This window comes from Oryzias latipes, chromosome 1 (genome assembly GCF_053564925.1).
Source record: "Oryzias latipes strain Hd-rR chromosome 1, Olatipes_Hd-rR_3.1".
NCBI lineage: Eukaryota > Metazoa > Chordata > Actinopteri > Beloniformes > Adrianichthyidae > Oryzias > Oryzias latipes.
Window position 1 is genome coordinate 35,024,653 of NC_136237.1, and position 21,775 is coordinate 35,046,427.

Consider the following 21,775-nt stretch of genomic DNA (forward strand, 5'->3'; position numbering starts at 1 on the left):
GCCTAAAGGCCCGTTCACACCGGGACGAATTTCGCCGGCGATTTTCGGCGACGTTTAACGCCTCGTGACTAAACAAAGGGCACCAATGAGAGTGTGCACACCGACGCGAAAAAACGCCACGTGTCAAAGCGTCAAAAAAAAAAAACGCCTCGGGTTAGTTTTTTTTTTTTTGACGCCTCGCGTCGAAATCTATTCGACCAATGAGAATGGCGCTTTCTGGAGCTTCTGAAGTTACAGTAAAACACCACTTGGGGGCAGTCAAACACAAAACTGCCTTGCTGAGCACACATACCATCGAGGAAGATAGACGCCAAGTAGAGTCTAAACTGCCGCGAAGAAATAATGACGGACATTCTAAAATATCCCCTTACCAAGCACCAGTTGGAGCTACTGATGCTTGAAATATTCATGTTTTCTCTGTATGATTCTGACAAGCGCATAAATACTTGCTCTCTTCTTCTGAGTGAAAAGCGACTTTAAGAAGCGTAAAGTTGCGCAGCGCCACCTTGTGTACAGGGGTATTTCTGTTTTACATTAAGCGCCATCTAATGTCAGGGAATGAAATTGCATGTTTGCTCGGCTCATCGTCAGCGAAAATCGCCTGGGTGTGAACACAAAAAACGTGGCGAAAAACGCTGGCGAATAACGCCTGGCGAATATTCGTCTCGGTGTGTACGGGCCTTCAGTCAAAAAAGCTGTCATTTTCTGAGAGTGTCTGCAGAAGTTCATTATAAGTTTGAATCTAAAGTTGTGAGCAGGTCACACACACACACACACACACACACACACACACACACACACACCCCATTACCCGACATCCAGCTGTTTGGGTTCTCTCCCGCTGGCTTACAACCCCTCACAACAATAACTGCGCATAAAACACATGCCCGGAGTGAAAGTAGCATAAAACTGATTTAGTGGCTGTTGCAGACAGCACTACTCTGCAAATCCATGGAAGAGCGTTTAAAAAAAAATGCAACCAAAAAATGCTGTTTTGTTGTGACATTTATTGAGCATGACACTGTGGACAAGAGCATCATTAAGCACAAAAGAAATAAACTGATGAATAAAGTTAAGACACGTTGTCCCAGTGGGTTCACATCTTTCCACCATCCTGTGGATCGATGTAACTGTCTGGAGGCAACAGGGGGCTGAAGCGCAGGAGCGGCAGGTCCACAGGCAGGCGGCGCTCTTTGCCAGGAGCCCAGCTGTCCCTGGAGCCTCTGGCAGGCGGAGGTGGGGGAGGTAGGTCAGAGTCTGCGGGGCTAGAGTAGTGGTCCTCGTGGTGGAGGTGGTTGTTGTTGGAATCAGGGGGAGAGATGCTGCCGCTGTTATGGCAGCGGACCAGGAACGCCCCCCTGTGGTGGCGGTGGTACAACGTTCCAGCCACCGCCACCAACATTAGGATGAGCGAGCTGAGGAGGAAGAAGAGTATATAGACGCCTTTTGTCTCAGAGGAAAGGCCTGAGCTGCAGTCTGTGGGGTAACAAAAGCAGACAGGAAGTCAAAAGGTGAAGCAGGAAGTAAAAACCAGAACTGGAAGCTGACCTTACATAACTATTCTTATATGTAGCATTTCTGATAACACCCCCCCCCCCCCCCCCATCTCATTAGCATGATCCAAACTTTCTTTAACAACGATTTGTATATAACTTAGTACACATTTTCTGTCCTGTAGCAGTGGTCCCCAAACCCCGGCCCGCAGACCGGTACCGGTCCGTGGGTCATTTGGTACGACGGAGTATTAGGGCCACCAAAAAAAAAAAAAGTAAAATTACGAGTTTTTATCTCGTAAATTTAGGAGAAAAAAACTCGTAATTTTGCAAGATTTTAAGTCGTAAGATATGAGAAAAAAAACTCAAATTTACGATATTAAGTGGAAGTGAACATGCAGAGCAGCAGGTGAACGCCTCGCAGCAACAGAGCAGACCGACTAAACTTTGTTGAACAGGTGAGCTGAATGAGCTTGAACGTTCCAAATATCTGGAAGCTCATTTGTTTGATTTACAATTTATTAAAGTTTTATTTATTGATGGTTGGTTTGCAGGGTCCCTGCAGACCGATGAAGCCATCGGTTTCCCTGCAGCTTTCCACTTCAATCCTTTCTTCCTCCACCAAAAACAAGATCTCTACGTTTGTGTGACGCTTCCGTCTGAGGAGGAGGATCACTTTTTTTGGCATTTTCAACATTCTAATGCTAATATAATAGACTATTTTCATTCATCTTTGTTGTTTAATGATATAACGGGATGTTTACTTCCGCATTGGTGTTCGGATCTGATGACAGGTTCATGACGTAAGGTGACAGATGAAGATTCAGGGTTTGTGAATGAAAAGGAGAATAAAAGCTGCAGCGGTCCTCTACACCCAAACATGTCTCTGAGCTCCTTATTTTACATATGAAACTCCGCTTTACTGACACTGAACCCCGGCTCCACGGACATTAATCTGATTTTGAGTCGCCAAAAGTTCAGAATCTCTTTGTTTTAAACCTATAATCCGGAAATAAAGCTTCACAAAAGGCTCCACATCTTTCATCTTCAAGCGATGCTCCGATAAACGGACAACTTCGGTGTTTTCTCCTTGTTAATCTATGACTTTTTTCTCGTAAATTTACGAGAAAAAATGTCGTAATTTTACTTTTTTTTTGGTGGCCCTAATACTCCGTCGTAATTTGCTGCCGGGCCTCAGAGAAAAATAATATAACTTTCATTACTTCCGTTTTATTTATTTCTAAATCTGAAAGATGTTTGACTTTGAAAAATTGCCCGATTCTCTGTTACATCCGTTTATGTTACTCTTGACGCAGGTCAAGTCGCTCGCCTCGGGCACATGATAAGTTACCGCTAAAATAAAACCCAGGAACTAGCAAAATGAAGGAAAAAAAAAACATCTTTGGAAAGTTTCTTTGCCAAGTGGAAAAGGCCCAGCCAGAGGACAGAAGAGGAGCTTTCGACTTCCAAAAAAAGAAAGCTACATTTATTAGACAGTATCAGGAGTCCTACTTAATATACGGATTTATCCCAACGGGAGATTCCCTCGAACCATTCACAGCATTATGGTGAATTGGATTTTCCATGCACTTATTTTGAAGGCATGTTTAAATGTTATAATAATTGCGACCAGGGAGTGTTGCGGGCAGAGAGGACGTTGCTCATGTCATAATTCGTGTTTATTGTTATGTTTTCATGCAAGTCATTATTTTGTTGTACTGTAGTGTCGGTCACGTGCACGTTTGGTCTGCTGTCGGAGTTCCACAGGCTGCAGGGGTTACCGTCGGAGCTGGAGTCACAGAGAATTATGGGAATCAATCCCCTTTGGCTACTTTGGTCAAAATAGGTTTGAGCACGGGTGTTTCTTTTTGCCTACGGGTCCTTTCATCTGGCAGTTCTGTTGTTTCACCCTTAGTTATTTCTTCCTGTTGTGTTTACTTCTTTTTAGCACCATGAGTGTGGGAAGGGGAGAGGATGATGACACCTATGCGATGTTTAGTGTGTCAAAAGAAAAGTGCAGAGTACATCGTATCACGTGTCTCTGCCTTTATTGCAGCGTTGCTGCAGCGTGTGTCTGCCACATATAACATACCGGTCCGTGAGAATTTTGCCAGACATCAAACCGGTCCGTGGTGCAATAAAGGTTGGGGACCGCTGCTGTAGAGCATTATCACTATGGCTGCTTAAATAAAATTTCACAAACACTTGGCAGGAAACATTTAGCTAATTTAAAAACCTTTATAGTGAACAAAGGTCCATTTTATTTATCTTAAAAATGACTACTTGTATTAGAAGAATTCAAAGTTTGTTCATGATTAATTCTTTAAAATACAGTTATATTGTGTTAAAAATGTGTGAATCAAATATGAGACTGTGGGTAAATAACGTGCTTCTTCCCTGGACACTCATGGTAATATTTCTGCATCTTAAACTAACATTGGTGTGAGCAAAAACTGACCAAATCACCCAACATATAATTGATACTATAAATAAAGATTTTGTAAAAACAATGACAATTCTTCCTTATTATCTAATAAAACATGATATTGCAACATTTTGGTGGATTTCAAAGGGTTTAAAAAACTTCTTAATTCCCCCCAAAAATTGAAATTTGTCAATTTGTTGATGTTGTGGGCTTTACGATGTTATAAAATTAAAATAATGTAAACGTTAATACCGAAACATAAGGCAAAACAGGAAGTCTGAGGCTCGGGATAGCTGCAGAAACCAAAGGCAAAGCTTGCTTGTACCTGTGGTCTTTTGGTCCGTGCAGATGGTTCCTCCTGATCCCAGGCGAGACTCATCCTTAAAGCCTTCTCTGCAATGGCAGGAGTACGAGCCAAAGTGGTTCACACAGTCTGCATTAGCGTCACAGAGAACCAGGTTGGTCCCACACTCATTCACATCTGAAACAAAACATCAGAGTTAAAAAGACAACCATACCTGCATTTGTTTCTTCATGACTGGTCTAGTATGGGTATGTGCTACTCATGTTAGCTACATTCTCAGTAGAATCAGACTGACAAACTTAAGTTGACTCCTGATTCTTTATGATCTCGTTCTCACTTGAAATGTTCAAAATGTACTTGTTCTCTGCCCAATCTCATTTTTCCAACACCACTGTGGCTCAATTTAACTCCTTAAGGCATACCGGACTTTAGGCCCTGCTTTACCTGCAGTAGACACAGACATGATGATGGCGTTCTTGCGGTTGACTCTGAGGTTGACCCCTGAGGAGAGGAGGCCCTGCATGGCAGAGTGGACAGCCCTGTGGACCTGCCCACCTCCAGGCCCCTGTCCAATCTGCAGCCAGAGGATGTACAGGGCACCTGCATTCAACCTTCCCAAAAGGTGGAGTGAGATCCATGACACAATGAGGAAACCACACTTTTATCCAAGTCTTGCTGTGACAATGAAACTAACCTTTTTATTCTTTTAGAAGACAGGGTGAGCTGTTTGTGCAGAATATCCAGGTGTTTGCTGATCTACATAAAGACAGAACGATGAGCCTCTGTGGAGACCATTCATGGTCCGTTTCTGCATCCACATACCAAAGCCTTCAGAGATAGCAGCAGAGAACGGGCCAGGGCGTCCCAAGACTCCTCCAGATCGGGAATGAAATTCACCTCGATGGCCACTTCGAACAGGTGATCTGCTCAAGAGCAAACCGTGGTACCAGAGCACCAGCAGAGTCAAATTACAGTTTAAAAAAACCAAAGGGGGAGAAATACTCAGAAAGCAAAGACTCACCACCAGGAAGATGAAGAGTTTCAGTGTGATTTTTCACAGTTTCTGTAAAAAAAAAAAAAAAAAGAAATACAACCGCAATTTAAACAGGTGGCGCTTCCGTGAATTGGAGAGGATGTCATCTATATGTTACTAACTAATCTGCACATTGTACACAGAGCCTGAAAACAATTGTAGAAATTTTGTAGCGACACATGAATGCAGGAGCCCGAAATGCAAGTCTACGCACTTGCATAGGCTGTTCATTGGAAATGGCAGCTTGGATGCGAGTTGTTGAAGGTGGTGTGAACGTAGCTAAACTATGGTGGACGAGAGGTGCAAGGCAGTTACATTTAAGATACAACAACAATAACAAATATCAGTACAAATGACCAAATCCAGAAACACAACAACGAAAGCAGAGACATGGTTTCCTACAGAAAGGGATGGAATTTAAAGCAAATTGTGTATGATTCGTTAAAGTTATTTATTACTGTTTTCTTTATGTGGACATTATAAACACATGAAACAATACATGAAAGGCACTACAATAAAAATTATCGTACAACAAAAAACAAAAACACGACAGCCGAGGATGGAGAAACAATTAAGGAAAGTTAAAACGAAAGCCATCAGAAAGGGAATACCCTTTATACCGGAAGTGACGTAACGACAACATCTATGATTTGTTGTTGAGCTGCACACGGTGAGTTAGCGTTTTGTGTATTATGCCCACATAAAGAAAACTGCAACAAATAACTTTAAAGAATCATAAACAATTGGTTTTATATTATGTCCCTTTCTATTAGAAGCTGTGTCTCCGCTTTCATTGTTGTGTTTCCGCACTCTGTCATTTTTTCCGTGATTTGCTGTTGTGTTTCAGTATCTGTTCATTTGTACTGGGATTTGTTGTTGTTGCATATTAAATGTAAACGTGTCTTGCACCTCTCAGCCACCGTTCTTAACAGAGTCCTAAAGGAGAAGCTCAGGTTTACTCACTGATCTCTCTGTGGTCATATCTCTGCTCCACCACGCTAGGAGGAGGATGTTGCTCTGCGCTCCTTGGATCTGGTGCGTCAGACGGGAGCTGGTCCGAGGCGTCTCTGGCCTCAGGCCGTTTGGTTCCGTCAGCAGGCATCAGCTCGTCCGGTCTGCTCGTTTTCATGCTCTCGGTCTGTGCTGCAGTGGGAGCTTCCTCTACACTACCCTGCACTGGTGATGAGGAGTTAGGGGCTCTTTTGTCCTGCTGCCGCCACTGTGGAGGTAAGGCTGCCGAGTCAGACTGGCTGAGAGCGACACCTCTTCCTGACCGGAATGTTGTCCTGTGACCGGACGGCGGTGACACCACAAACTGATAAGAATGGCTGCTCTCGGAAGATGCATGGTTTTCAACCACCTGGAAGGAGACGGACAGTATCCCAAAAGCAAAAGAGATTGTGAGGAAGACTGAAACAATCTGCAGAACGAGACCTGTTTATCTATCAGGACAGCATACAAATATGTTAATCTTAAAAAGCAAAGATGGTTGCACCAGATTGTAGCTCAATAGCTAATTTCCATCTGTGGCCCTAACTTGTCTGTAGCCCCAAACCAAGACATCTGAAAATGTAGATGATTGAGAACCAAAATAATTATGGACTGATTTTAGTTGTATTCTTAAAATAAAAATTTTTCTCACCAATTGCCAGTTCAGTTTTTCTAATTTGTGAATGTTTCCCTTGGTTTTGGAAAAGCTGTCTGCAAGTCATGTAATCTTGTTTTTGTTTTTATTTTAAAACTTTCCATATTCATTTACAAAGATGATTGCCTTTTCTTCTTACGTAAATTGGAACCAGGACATGGGTTAGGCACCCAAAGCCAAAATGCTCTGATCCTCCTAAGCTCTGCCAAAGGGACCCAAAGGTCTCTCCAGGCAAACCAAGGAACTGCAACTCCAAGTGTTGTCTGGGCCCCCATGTGGCGCCCGATCCATCCAAGTAGAGCTGGGCGATACAGCAAAAAATAAAAAATCTCCAATTTTTTCATTCCAAGCCCAATTAGAATAGCTTATTTTCTCCCTGCTTTTCCTTTTTTTTAGCAAAACTTAAAAATGGAATACATTTTACAAAAACTTTTATTTTAACATCTCCTTTGAAACTTGACTAACAAAAGTTCAACTGAATAGAAACTGTAAATATGTTTGCAGAACAATGCAGAAGGTGTTTTGTGAGCTACCGCTAGTATGATACTAGAACACACTCGGCAGAGTATGATTGATTAGAAATCAATCTTTGCGCTCTGCTTTTGGTGTTTCCATACTGTGTTTTTTTTCATTAACCACAAATGAGTTGTTTCTGTTTTCTTGCTGAAAAATGCCCCCCCAACTGTAACAATTTGGCTTTACCAACTGTAAAGTCAAATTCAAACCTGCTGAGAAAACAAGGACAGATTTACTAAAGAGAAGCAGATTGACAGAAAAAGCACTTTTTCCATTTAACATGAAATCCTAACAAAGACATGATCATGTTTTGGATTCTTGCCATTGACAGTAAAGAGGCAGCACTCAAACAAGGAGGGGGGCTTTTTGTCAGATCAACACCGGCTCTGTAATGTACACAGGCGCTACTAATAAAGTTTTATACAAAGTGCCTCTTTTTACATTTATAAAAAACAGTTTTTATAAATGTTCTGAGAATTAATTTTGTTGCATTTTTCCGCCACATCTGCAAGTCTGACTTTAAACCGGTCCATGGTTACATGTAGGGGACATGCGGAACAGCTCATTAGCAAGACATCATAGCATAGCATCAGTATCAAACGACACTGCCGTCTCCAAATCAAAACTTTTTATCAAACTTTCTGTTGCTGCTGTAAGTCCAACAGGTTGATCCTCCAGTTCTTTCTGGATCTTGTTAAAAATCTTCGTCTTTGGCTGCTTGATCAGCTTAAAATGAAGCTACACAGAGGCAACTAGCAGAAGTTACGGGGGTGGGGGGCGCGTGTTTTTTTTTTTTTTTTTTCTCTCAGCCTAATGGAAGAAGTTCCTTATTACTTGCTGTTTTCACATCTGCGCTTTGCGAGAGACAACAACGGAAGCATTTAAGAGCAGAGAGCTGTCAAAATAAAATCTACATTTTCCCCAAAACGAACAGTCGAAAACATCTAAGGACCATCTCCGGACAAGTTTTGCAAACTTTGTCGGTTTGGTTACGACCTAAAGCTCAAGAGAAGGAACGATAATTGACCGCATTACATGGAGGACATGTTTACTCATCTCTCCCCCACAAGACCCTAAGATACTAGAACTCCACTTGAATCAGTTGCTTTTCAACCTTTTCTTGTTATAGAATTGACATTTGACTTGGGGGTGCCAATTTTCACAACAGCCCCATCATCCGACTGCAAACTGCCACATTACACACTGAGGTGAAGCAGGACAACGTCATCTGCAAAAAAAGCAGAGATTTAATCATGTCTTCCCGAAACCAAACTCCCTCCAGTAACCAACAGGCTGATCCTACAAATTATATGCATAAAAAACAAACCAGTGACTAAAAGATTACTTCCAGAGTCAAACATGCACTGCGAACGAATCCTGACATTCCGAACTTGTTCCACAGATAATTGAAACTTACAAGGGTCCGTACCCAGACTTCTCAGAACACCCATGCACAACAACAAGAAGGACATGATCACCACTTCCATGTTTCAAAAACACATGTGGACTGATTGGGTAAACTTCCACAAACCCTCAAGCACCTGATACAGTTGAGTCAAACAGTTGGTCTAGAAAGCCAGCATCCGGCTAGTTTTTTTTTTAAATATTCCTGCCCTCCATGCGACTGATTACCTGGATCAGGTGTGCTTTACCAACAAGAAGCTACAGGATTTGGAAAATAAGAAGGAAAGCAGCCCTCAAGACCTGGAGTTTGACACCTGTGCTTTGTAGGCTGTTGACTTTGTCCTTTTTTCCCTGAAAAACAAGAGTGTCCTGAATTTGCCCTATAAGCACAATCCTCCCCTTTTGCACCCTGAAGTAGACTTTACCAGGTAGACCTTTCACCCCAGTTGCCACCCCAGTTTCACCAATCAACCCAGTTGCGAGCCAAAGGAGTTGCCCCCAACTGCTATGCAATGTTGCAAAGGCGTGTTATCCAAGACAGGCCCACAACATCTAGACACTTAAGGCTCTTGGGATAGAACTCATTCAACTCCAGGACTCTGCCATTAGAAACTTTTCTCAGTGATCTCAGGTTGTGATAAGGTCTTTTAGGGGGATAGAGGAGATCCTCAATGGAAGGAGCATTCCTTCTACCAAGCAACAGTTTTCTCAGAAAAAGATACAGCTCCTTGTCTACACGATAGACAGCATTAATAAAACACCTCAACCTCCTACTAAGGCGCCTGATGGTTTGCCTCAACATCTTCAGAGCTGACCAGTAGTCATTTTCATAGCCATCAGCTGCCACAGAAGTCACACAAGCGAGTCAACTCAAAGTCCTTCTTTATACTGACCACTATGAGTGGGCTGTCAAACTGACAGATACAGAAGAACTTAGTAAAATTCCTCCAAGTACATTTTAAAGTTTGTGACTTTTGCAGACTGAGCCAAGAACTCAACTGAAATTTAGAGAAAAAGCAGAAACAAACAAGGAGTGAAAGTTTATACGAGACGACTTGGAATTTAACCAGCCTGGTTTGGTTTTTTTAATCTGCAATCTTTCAATCATTTGTATTTTTAAGTCACTGTGTTGATTGTGTGCCCTGGGACAGACTGGCGACATGTCCAGGGTGTACCCTGCCAACAGTAGCTAGGGCAGGCTCCAGTAACCCTATGACCCCAAAAGAGATACCGCGGGTTAAGCAATGGAAGTTACTATGTTTTCCATCAAGTGCAATAAGTGGGTTTACCTAAAAACCATAAAAATGTACTCTGTAAAATTAGAATTGTGTTATGTGAACAGGTAATTTCTCTTGATGATGGCATCTGTAATGACCCAGAACAACAAAAATTAAACAAGTGTCCTGATTTTCATCAAAAGATTTGATAAATCTTTAAAAACGGTCTTTTCTGTAAAGTATGTAATGAAACAGCTGCAGTGATGTTAGATGAGTGTGTGCTTCTACCTCTGTGCCTCCACTGGAAGCTTTGGACTCCCAGGGTCGCTCAGCCATCGTGGCAGGATCATAATAATCGTACATCATCTCAGGACCTGTCTGTTCGCTGTTCACAGACGGGTCGCTGAACTTTGTTAGTCCAGGTTCCGCTTCTGATTCTTTGCTTCTTATCCCCCCGTCCTCCCCTGGGTTGTAAACCACGGGGGGTCCGAAGGCCTGGTAGCGTCCATAAAAGCCCCTGTAGGAGGAGCTGGGCCAACCGCCGATCAGCAGAACCACCTGAAGGATGTTTGAGGATGAAGTGTACTTGGCCTCCTGCCAGCACTTCTGCAGCACTTTGTGCTCCCCGCCCGATTGTCCGGCAGGGTCGTCCACGTGGATCTGGTCCTGCTTGGCTTGGCAGGCCTCGTCAGGGGTCAGGTCCTCCAGGTGCAGGTGGATCCTCTTCCCAGGATCCACCTGGATGGTCCAGTTGCACCACAGAGGGGGGTTGGAGCACAGGTACTCAGGGGAGAAGAACTCGCCGCTGTCACTGCGCAGCAGCTGGTGGCAGCTGCGCAGGGCGAAGAACGCACTGCCGTCTACCCCCCGCCCATCTGGGGGAGACAATCCGCCATGAGCTCCTCCTGCTGCTACTTTCTACGTTTGTCGAGTTTCAAAGCAAAACAGACTTTTATAGATTTTAGCTAACATTAGTTTACCTTTAAATAACAAGCAGAAATGCAGATTTATTTATTTATTTATTTGCTATTTGGCTCATCATCCAGAACTTTCTTGGTTCTGATGAGTTCTTTGAGTCACAGATTAGAAAATCCACAATAAAGCTGAATTAGCATGAGGCATTTTTTAATCTGCAATGAAGCAACCTGCATAATTTTATGAAAAACTGTCAGTCTGCTTTCTTTAAACGGTTACCAGTAAATGTTCACATTTCAGAAACATGACAGAGACTCACCTGGAGGCCTGCTGGCACCGTCTGGGTTCCCCTACAGACAAAAAAAAACAAAAAAAAATGTTTTAACAATTGTCCTTAATAATTAGCTCATTTCCAAAGGCCCCCCTCCTACCTGTCCATCACAGTGTTTCCAGTAAATTCCAAACATCAGCAGAAATAGGAGCAAAGCTACGTTCAAGTTGCTCTTTTGAGGCATTTTTGACTCTCCAAACTGTTTCCACTCAACTTTTTTAAGGAGAAAAAATAATTTCAAGATTTCCCTGTCAGCTACAAAAAACTCCCTCCTTCCTGTCCTGTCTGCGCAGGTGCTCTGCATCAGCTGATTGAACTTCCTTTTACCTGCAGGAAGTACACGTTCCGTCCAGCAGGTGTCAGTGTGCTTTTACAGACAGATCTAAAATTAAACAGACATTAAAAAAATCAGCCAAAAAAGATGTCAACACTAAATAAGAATTACAAACACTGTTTTTGGAAAATTAATAGTCAAAAAGTCAAACATTAATAAATTTGACAAATGTTCAACTACTTTTCATTTTTTTATGCATGCCATTGTTCTTTAAATGCAAGTAGAACCTGATAAACAAAGCAGCTCTAGGCAATTTGTGCTTTTATTGGAGGGAGGGACAAATAATCATAAACACGGTGTGCTAATAAAGTTGAAATGCAAATGGATGGGTGGATGTAGCTGTGAAATTGAAAGCACATTAAATGATTAACCAAAAAAACTAATAAGAAAAAAAACATTTTGACTTTTAACCCTATCTTAGATGACCCCACCCTTACATTGACCTGTACTCCCTACCATGACAAAGGTGGATAAAGGTGGAAAGATTTCATGTAATCCATGATACCAGTGAGGTTCACATATAACAATGAAGAAAAAAGGTTCAGCGCACTGTCTAGTGGGTCTAGATGACCCAACTCCCAATGTTAAAGTGCCAAGGATAGCACAAGGGTTACGAGGTGCATCTTGAATCATCAAAAAAGTCAGGCTTTTCTTTTTTTCAAGTTAAGGAAGAAAGCTTCTCCTTTTTCAACTTCCTATCTGTAATCTAACACAAATCACATTTACTTTTGCATTTCTACAGTAAAATATAGTTTTTCCCCATTTTCAAAAAGATTTTTGCAATATTAGCTTGTTTTCTGCTGTCTTACACTTTTTTAGCCATTATATTATCGAATCCATTGCAGTTTAGGCATCCACCATTTTTCCGCTTTTTTTATTTTCTCTTTTTAGCATCTCAGTTAGCACTTGTTCATTAAATGTTGGTTTCTTTCCATAAATCAAATCTTTAGAGCGACTTTAGCTAGGAATCCAGCATTTGATCCTTATTAGTGTTCAGCTTTGTCAGCACTAAACTCAAACTAAAAAACGTGTCGGGGGCAACAATCTTCTTTACCCTTCTGTTTATTAAGAAGGAAAAAAGTAAACAGCTTTCTCAACAAACAGTAGCAACTTCGTATGACAAAAAATAATAACAAAAACCCTAGAAATTCTTGTCCGGTTGTTCAAAGGAAGCTGTTCTTATTTTCACTTTTTTACTTATGTATTTCTAGCCATTTGCTTTTAGACTGCAACTTCCTGGTTTCAGTTTGAGATGCAGATATGCTTTATCTTCAAGGCCAGACCTGAAACTCTCATTTTTGATAAAGCTTTTGGTTCGGGTTGGCCTGGGCGTCCCTGAGACATGCATCTTTTTAAGTAAAGCCTGCATGTGAGTTGTAACACACTGGGCCTCTTTTTCTGTTGTACATCTTTACTCTGCCCCCCCATAAATGTCATTACTGCAGAAGAAAGCCACTTGTTTCTCCGTTTCAGCAAAGTCCTTTTGTTTTTTGGGGGGATTTTGTTTCTAAACTCGTCCTCTCAAAGCAGTTGGACTTCATCCCTGGAGAATTTGTGGTTTCAATTAAGAAAAACAAGATTTTTCAACTAAAAGACACAAAACCTAAAGGGTAAATTCAATGTCTCTGTAAATCCGCTGCATACTTTTCTCCATCACTGACACATTAGTCTGTCCAGGTGTGTCGAGCCACCTGGACGCTAATTCACCATACTGGAGATTTTTATTCCGATCGCTGCAGCGATCTGACCTAGTTTCATTTAAAACACACAGGCTTTCAGTGCCAACACAACTGCTTTATCATTTATTATCCCAAACAGGACACAGTATCAGCTAAACTCCCCACACTGAACGGGCTTCAAGTATCCGGTTTCCCTCAACAATAAAGTTTATTGAAAATTGTATCAAATACTTGTTTGAGCTGAAATGGAGACCATGTGGTTCATGTAAAAAAAGATTCTGTTTAGGAGGTTCAGTGACAGCACAGCGACACTTGTTTGGCATATACACAACAGATTTTGAGCAAGTCAGAGATAAGCTGTTGCACAGCCACACACCACAGCAGCGTCTCTAAAAGCCGCTGGGGCTTCTCCTCTCCCTTGAAATGATCGGCTCACAGATTGGACATTTGAAATACACACAAATGCTTAAATCTCACTGTTCTATGAATACATGTCTGTCATCTACACGCTTCTTTAAACATGTGACCACATCAGTCAGAAAACAGAATTGAAAACAGTTTGAGGAACAGAGGAGCTGTGGTCATGTCACAGCCTGGTTTGGATCATTTCAACAGTCACATCACCAAATTCATTCTTTTTTTTTGTTCTTTAGCTGAGGAGCCAACAGATACCTGAAGTGGAGAGTCACTAATTGGCTTACCAGTGCCATGAGGTTCCCTCCACATTTTTGATCCAAACTTTGAAGCTAACCCAGAAAAAACAGTTCATCCTCCTTTAAACAACCACTGTGGGCTGGTTTCACATGGCAACAATACTTCGTTCCCTCCCATGTTGAAAAAAAGTTTTTTTCATTAAAATTGTTTTTCAGCTGTTTTAATGTTATTAATTTAATGTTATATAATTTATGCAGTATCAAGGGTGTGTCTTTTTGATTGACAGATGGGCAGACCTATTGGGTTGACTCAAGAAAACTCTTCATTTACTTACCCAATCATCCATTTTTTAGAGTGCTGTTAAGGTGGGCGGAGTTAACTCCAGTCATAATGGTCGCCCTACAACATTCTTCCTATTAAGAATCCTTCAGGTTACCTCACAGATTGTCAGCCTAATTAACCCTTTAACACCAAAGCTTTAGCTCCTGCGTTAGCATTCTATCGACTACCGTAACTCTACCACCGTTTACACAATTAACGTAACTCCAGAGGATTTTGAAGCAGAGAAAAGAAGCTTTGCACCGATATGCGACACTTTACATCAGTGAATTGCTTACCTAACTAACGTAAATCAGCTGATTCTGACATCTGTTTATGCAACACTTAATGTGAATAATGTGTTTTGTTTTGGTGCAAGGCCATTACGAAAAGGCGGTTTTCTTAGTGTCAAATTTATCTGATTCCATTTGATTGCATAAACAGTCGAGGAGTTCCGTTTAGAGACATTTCCAGTCTTAGAGGGTTAATTAACTTTAAGAAATGATGGAAAAGAATTTCCTTTGAAGGGGTTTAAGGTAGGATCGTATGTAATAAAAGATCCAAGTCAAGTAAAGAGCTGGGAAGAGGCTGATTGAAGACTGGAACTTACCAAAAACGGGTTACAATTGGAAAAAAATAAAAATTTAAAATAAAAAAAAAAAAAATAGTTGTTTAAAACCAGCAGGGGGGAGTAAAATTGCATCATTGGATGTAATCTGAGGTAAATTTAGCAGAAATTGAGAAACTAGCAATCATTTGGATTTGAACAGGAATGTTTGGATGGTAAAAACAACGAGATTTGAAGTAAAAATGTAGAAAAACAAGTTACAAAAAAGTTCTGATTATTCAACCTGAAATGCAGGTTAAACCTTCACATAAAACAAGTCAAAAGAGCACCAAATGAAACAAATAAAGTAATAAATTATCTGGAATCAAACACATAGGTTTGAACATCGAGCATATTCCTGAAAAAATTGGTAAAAATGTCAAAAGGGGTGGAATGGGATGCGTTCATAGACAGTCCAGCTCAGGGTGGATGATCCATGGCCAGATCTTCAGCATCTCCTGCGGCGTCCGACTGTGAACCACCATCAGAGTCCTGTAGACGCAGGGATTGCTCCTGTACTTCTCGTCTATGTCGAAAGTCTTGAAGCCGTCGTGCTTTTCGGGAACATGGCCCAGCTTCTTCAGACACATCCCTGTGTATACATCATCAATGGGATATAAGACCACTCGCTGAGAAACGTTGTAGAGCTGCAGCGCCAAACTACCAGAGAACAGGTAGCCTCCACCGCCGGCGTAGGGCGGGTACCCCCCAACATAAACACTCTTTGGGATGAAGTACTTCAATTTTTGGTCTCTGTGGGGCCCTGCGTTACTGATGACATCACCAATGAACAGATCTTTGGCCTTGTCCTCTGACAGGCCTTCAAGGAAGTACAGAATTCGTAAAGTGTTGACAAAGACGTCATCGTCCCCCTTGAAGACGTACTGCGCTTGTGGACAATGCTTGTTGAACCACTCTAGAAAGAGGACCTCTTTGAGGGTAAGGTTGAAGAACGTGTCCCTGTAGTCCCACTGGAGGAGGTCTCTGTGAATCTTCGCCTCGTGGTACAGCATTTCTTGCAGGTCTGGGAGGTCGTCCCCTGGTATGGTGTTACCAAGCAGGAACACGATTGCCACGTTCCGGTTGGCGTAGACACCGGCTCGACCCCACGTCTTTCTAATCGCCTGCCTTCGGTCAAAATGTGGGATCAAGGATTTGACCACCAGCAGCAAGAAAGGCTTTTGGTCACAGACGTGAGTTTGGCTGATCAGAATGGGGTACGACCTGCAGCGCATGTGCAAGAGGAAGTCCTTGAAGCGACGCGGCAGGATGTTGTAGTCCGAGATTCGGGTGGCGACCCTCCAATCAGGCTTACAGGGGTCATGTGGTCCAGAGTCATGTAGCCAATCGAGCTGAGCCTCGAAGGAGTCGTTGGCAAGCACGGCGCTGAGAAGGGGGTTGTTGATGAAGTCCAGTCGCTGCTGCTCCTTATTCCAGAAGGATTCGCTCAGGACCTGCTGGCTCCAAAATCTTTCTGGGATTTTTATCTTCTTGTTGCCTTTTTCACCCCTGAATTTCCACGATAGGCCCATCAAGACACAGATGAAGATGTTGAACCCCATCAACAGGCAGAGCAACAACACTTTCCTCCGAGGAACAGACATGGTGCCCACACTCTGCATCTAAACACAGGAGAAGATGATTAGGAACAGCAAAACCAGAATAAATGAGAAGAAAGGTCAACCAGTGTCCAGTTTCAGAGCTGAAACTTCATTCCGCATGGCTGCATGTTCATTCCCAATCCTTCAGGAAGGAATTTTTTTCCCCTCCTTTTGTTCTTTCTGCACAGGCGAGGAGGAATCACACGCTTCCAATTCAGTTGTGCACATGACTGCCGTTTCCTGCAGCCGTGAGTTCACAGACAGTCACTGCAAACAATCCAACCAAAACTACACAAGATCCTGTTTCCCCTCCTTTAATTCATTCAGTCAAAAGAATTATTAAAAATTATCTTTATTTTTGATTTATTACGTTTGTAAAGATAACAAAAAAGTCGCTTTTAAACAGTTTTGTCATTAGGAAAGAGGCTTTCCAACTGCATAAATGGAACGAATCCCTGGCTAATCCATTAATGAACCTCATTCAGACCTTCGTGAACACAAGCTTTTTGTTTCATGATCCGACTGTTTCCTAAACCCAAACTGCCACAGAAATTCAAAGTAATCCAAGTAAAAATGACCGCTTTGACCAGCTTTTCACCCTAAACCTACCTTCGCACTGCCCTCCACGAGACGTGTTGAAGCGACCACTTTCAATAGAAAGTCTATGTAAACATGCGTATATGTGCGTTTTAGGCTTCTGCTTTTAAAACTCTCACATTCATGCAAATTTACAGAAGTGCCAACCGTTTGAAAAGTGATCACAGAGGAGAAATTAATAATTGCAGTTTGTGTCCGGCTGGAATTTTATGACACCAGGTCTATCATATAAGGGATTAGATCTGTAAAAGAAAAAGCCTGGAGCGAGATTCGAGGGATTTTTACCGCTTCCACATTTCAAACCAAACCTCTTCACATGCCTGGTGTGAATGTACGTTTAGTTTAACTGAGATTATTGTCAGGAGATGCTTAGATTTTCTTGATCTGAATCATTTACCTCTGAGAATCATACTGAGTGCAAATGAAAAAGATCAGAAGGGGCTCAAACACTTCAACAGTTAAATGCTGCCAGAAGCAGCAGATTCTACGAGGTCCCGTACCAAATAATAGACAAGAGAAATCCAGGCGGGTTTGAACACCGCTGCATTAGAGCAGAGAAGCAGGCCCAGCATCCTGGCATTTATGACGCCATCTCAGCAGCTTTTCAGCCCAGTACAGGTTTGGAGTTTGGATCCAGTCTTTGATTCCTCCCATTTATGATCCTTGCCCTGCTGAACGACCCAGTTTCAGCCGAGTTTTTGAGGGCAAACTAAGTCCACATCATCAGCCTTCCACCTCTGTGCTACAAATATTCCATATTCGGGCCATAGTTGGCATGTATTTTAAAATGCATTACTGTAACCGAGGCCTGGAGAGACTGAGATGACATCGACTTTGGAGATGGCGGCAGTTGCTTAACCGGATAAAGGAAACTTTTTACAACTGCTGTAAACTGTGATCTAATCCAATAAAGTTGGAAGACGTCTTCATTAGTGAGGGCTGTCATCTCTGCGCTGCTCTGCTATAAAATATCACAAAACAAACCTTCAGGCTGAAGCTAAACTTATTTAGAAACATGTGACTTCTGATAAGTGAGAGCACAAACTACGCTGTCAGTAAATGAACAGAATGCTTCAGATACTACGTTTTTAGAGCTCTACTTTTATAGATTTTCATAATAATAATGTTTTTACTTTAGCTTTCAATAACCTGCAGCTTTTTTAACTATAAAAAATTCAATTGCTCCAAAGTCCCACTTCTGTCATGTTGACTCATATTGATCAGGAAGAAGCAAAAAGCTACGTGTTTCCTACTTTAAAATATTAAAACGATTAGGATTCTTACTCTTGTATCATTTACTGACTGATGCACAACCTCTGCAAACTGAACCCCAACACTGACACTCCTCAAAACTGATCTGCTGTATTTATTCCATCACACCCCTATGATAATTAAAGAATTAGCTCTAAGAACTAAAGTATTTTTTGCTTACATTTAAATGAAAATGTTATATTTTTTTAAATGCAGGACCGTGCCAAATTTGAGCTAAAAGAGAGCCCTTACCTATGACATACTCCAGACTGATGCGCTGGTGATCTGTCATGAAGAGATGGACGCCTGCAGCTCCTCTGGATTTACTTGAAGGAACTCCTGAATGGAGGAGGGAGTTTTTGTTGCTTCCCCGGCCATCAATGATTCAAAAGAACAAGACTGGAAAATACACACAGAAAAGGTAAATGTGCAGAGTGACACTGTCTGGGGGCACTATCTTTTTTTTTTTTCAAGTGGAGGCTCCCTTTAAAGTAATAGTCCATAGCAACCATAGTATTTTTTTAATGTCTTCGGCTGAAAAATATTTCCAGCAATTTTAATGTCTCTACAACTAAGTCAGTTTGACAATTTTCCTTAGCAACCAGTATTTTCCACAGTTTTCATATTATGACGTTAAAATAAATAACTTTGGAGAGATTTTGTTCAGAAACATTTCAGTGTTGATGGCAGAACTTGCATTTCATTTGTTGTGACTGCAGGAGTCATCTTTACAGACCACAGTAGGAAAACAATTCCACGACTGCTTTTGATTTCTCTAACTTTTAATGACTCATGTCTATGGATGAGACAGCCTAAGGACACATTCATGGGTGTAATAGATGACGTCTATTTTACAAAAGCTTTTAAAAAAATTAATTTTCCAGTAAGATGACTCCTGGTCTTAAAGTTAAGTCGTTCCATTTAGGTCAAAATGTTTTCAAATTTGTTTTCATGACAAATTTGAAATTACAAATGATGCTTTCATGTTTTCATACTTAATGCGTCTGCCAAAGAAACATATAGCAAGACGATTGTATGCTGTTTTCTTGCATAGTCAGGAGTATTTAGGAGGATTAAAGTTGTAAGTACTACACCATCCAGAACAGTATTTGACTCAAACACCACCTGAATCTGCCACTACCTTGTCTTCAGTGCAAGTTACTCCTAAAACCACATTTCAAATCACAACGACACGAGGAGTTCAGTGAGGTTTCAGTCGTACCGAGTACAGCCCTAAAGGTGAGTCATGTTTTAGTGTGAGCCTTTCTAAGGGTGAAGGTCCAAAGCTGTCATTCCTTTTTCACTTCTGGTGGGGTGGATGAATGCATGCAGACATAGGCGTACCTGTCCTTTAATAATTCCTACACAACCTTTTTGGATACATCGATACGCATGATTTCTGCTGGTTTGATTTTTTATTTTCACGCAGTAAATTTCATGACCAAAATACATTTTTGCATCTATCAACTAAAAAAAAAGTACTATCATCTTCAAAATATTTTAAGGATTACAGATCTCTAGTCTTTACTACAGTAAGAGGGTTTTTACAGGAAGACCAAGAGGCAGCTGCAGCTTATTCAGAACTCTGCAGCTCAGGTTCTCACAAGGACCTAAAAAGTAGACCGCATCAGTCCAGTTCTGAGGTCTTTATACTGTCTGCCTGTCTGTCAGATGACCGACTTTAAAGTTCTGTTGCTGGTTTAAAAAGCTTTGAATGGTTAAGCACCAAAACACATGACTGACCTGCTGACCCACTGTATGTACCAGCGCAGCCCGACTTCTCCAGTCATCTGGATCAGGTCTTCCTTCATTTCCCAGAGTCCAAACAAAACACGGAGAAGCTGCATTCAGCTTCTATGCTCTGCATATCTGGAACAGAATTCCAGAAAGTCTTTGATCAGCTGAAACACTCAGTTTATTTAAATCCAAGTAAAAGGCCCATTGTTATTGTTACAGACAACACGTCTGCGTTGTTACTTTCAGCTTCCTTTAAAGTTCTTTTGAACTTTTTTAGATTTTTACTTTCATGTTCACTCCTTTACTATTTCTTTTAAATGTTATTAATGTGAATCACTTTGAATTGTCTGTACACAAAATGTGCTACACAAACAAACTTGCTTTGTATTCATTTTAACTCTGTATGAAAATGTTGCCACGTCACTTAGCAATAAAAAAAACAACACGTTACCAGGTATAGAAAATGTTCCATGTCTGATAATGACGCGTTTGATGCTTTACCTAAAGATGAACTTTTGTTCCAAAAACTTACAACATGCATGATGTGAGGTTGGCAACATAAAGTCAACAGAAACAACGCTTCTATCAAATGCTTTGTCGAAGTTGCAAACTTACGATATTTCCATTGCAACCACACAATTTCTGTAATTTTAGAAGCTGAAAATAGCTGCTGTCACCATAATGTCTCTATGCAATGTAGAAAAAAGGCTATTTCTCTTCATATTCACGTTTTATTTAAAACAAAGAAACAACTTTTAATTCAGATTTATCGTAATAGTAACAATGACATCAATAGAAATTATTTTTTAAGGGTGAACTAAGACTTTGTGGCTGTTGTCATTGAGAAATGGACCTGAATTGCTCTTTCGGTGTTGAAAGTTGCAGAATCTTGTTCTGAAGAAATAAATTTTTTCAATTTTTTTCTAATAAAGTCAGAAGCACATCTACTTCCATTTGATGTTTATGGTCAGTTCATGGCCTCTGTTGGAGGAGGAGAGTTCTGCACATGAAGGAACCTATGAGCCTCAACTCTCTGCTGCGTCTCTAAAGATCCCGTTCAATAAGAATTCTGAACATTAGGAAGAAAACATTCACATGTTCTAAACGCACCAGAACACGTCACTCTGAGCGGTTTTTTACTTCTCTGGGACTCCGAATCGCCGCGCGCTTCAGCTAAGGGCGCATCCAGACGCACCACGCAGATCCTTTCTGACCACACATGCAAATCCCGAGAACTGAAACTTAACAGTTCAAATTCTCTAAACGTATTAAACCAAAAACATTGAATGAAAACATTCAAATTCAAGTGAAGTCCACAAACCTCTCCTGAGGATCCACAGGAACCCGGATCTCCGGCAGATTCCGGGTCCGACCAGGTGCTGGTCTCAACCAAAACATAGAGGGCGTGAAACCGGACCCTTCCCTCTCACGTGTCCCCTGTGAGGGTGACAGGTACAGCGGACCCACGCGCGCTTCCCGTGTCTTAGGCGCAGAGACTCCTCCCTCATTTGAATTGAAGCTCAAGTTCGGGACTTCCAGGGGCGGAAAGAGCAGATCTGGGGCCAAGGCTGCTGTGGTTAATTAATTTATAAACTGCTCCTAAAGCCTGTAAAATATGAAGTGAGAGGAGGTAAGAAATCACATTTTAAGTATACTACATGATCATTGTTAAGTGTGTGCGTGTGCGTGTGTGTGTGTGTGTGTGTGTGTGTGT

The 21,775-nt window shown here is 41.5% G+C and overlaps 2 protein-coding genes across 3 annotated transcripts; both read right to left on the reverse strand.

Annotated features, from left to right (window-relative positions):
* Window positions 1–987: 987 nt before the first annotated feature.
* On the reverse strand, window positions 988–11,619 carry zgc:66455 (uncharacterized). The gene is made up of 10 exons (XM_004065773.4): window positions 11,384–11,619; window positions 11,272–11,302; window positions 10,326–10,912; window positions 6,219–6,615; window positions 5,244–5,285; window positions 5,045–5,145; window positions 4,917–4,978; window positions 4,667–4,833; window positions 4,244–4,399; window positions 988–1,476 (listed from the first exon to the last, which is right to left on the reverse strand). Exons 1-10 carry the CDS (start codon window positions 11,585–11,587, stop codon window positions 1,097–1,099), a joined length of 2,127 nt encoding a protein of 708 aa, XP_004065821.4. The 5' UTR covers window positions 11,588–11,619; the 3' UTR covers window positions 988–1,096.
* Window positions 11,620–13,390: 1,771 nt separating this feature from the next.
* Window positions 13,391–21,625, reverse strand: LOC101173680 (N-acetyllactosaminide beta-1,3-N-acetylglucosaminyltransferase 2). 2 transcript variants are annotated; one of them, XM_011472921.4, is made up of 4 exons: window positions 21,383–21,625; window positions 20,068–20,193; window positions 18,577–18,723; window positions 13,391–16,497 (listed from the first exon to the last, which is right to left on the reverse strand). In XM_011472921.4, the coding sequence occupies exon 4, from the start codon at window positions 16,495–16,497 to the stop codon at window positions 15,280–15,282; it is 1,218 nt and encodes a 405-aa protein (XP_011471223.1). In that variant the 5' UTR covers window positions 18,577–18,723; window positions 20,068–20,193; window positions 21,383–21,625; the 3' UTR covers window positions 13,391–15,279. The 2 variants fall into 2 exon arrangements, with proteins under 2 accessions (XP_011471223.1, XP_020569688.1); XM_020714029.3 differs by having other exon boundaries at window positions 20,068–20,185; window positions 21,383–21,497.
* Between the last annotated feature and the right edge of the window lie 150 nt (window positions 21,626–21,775).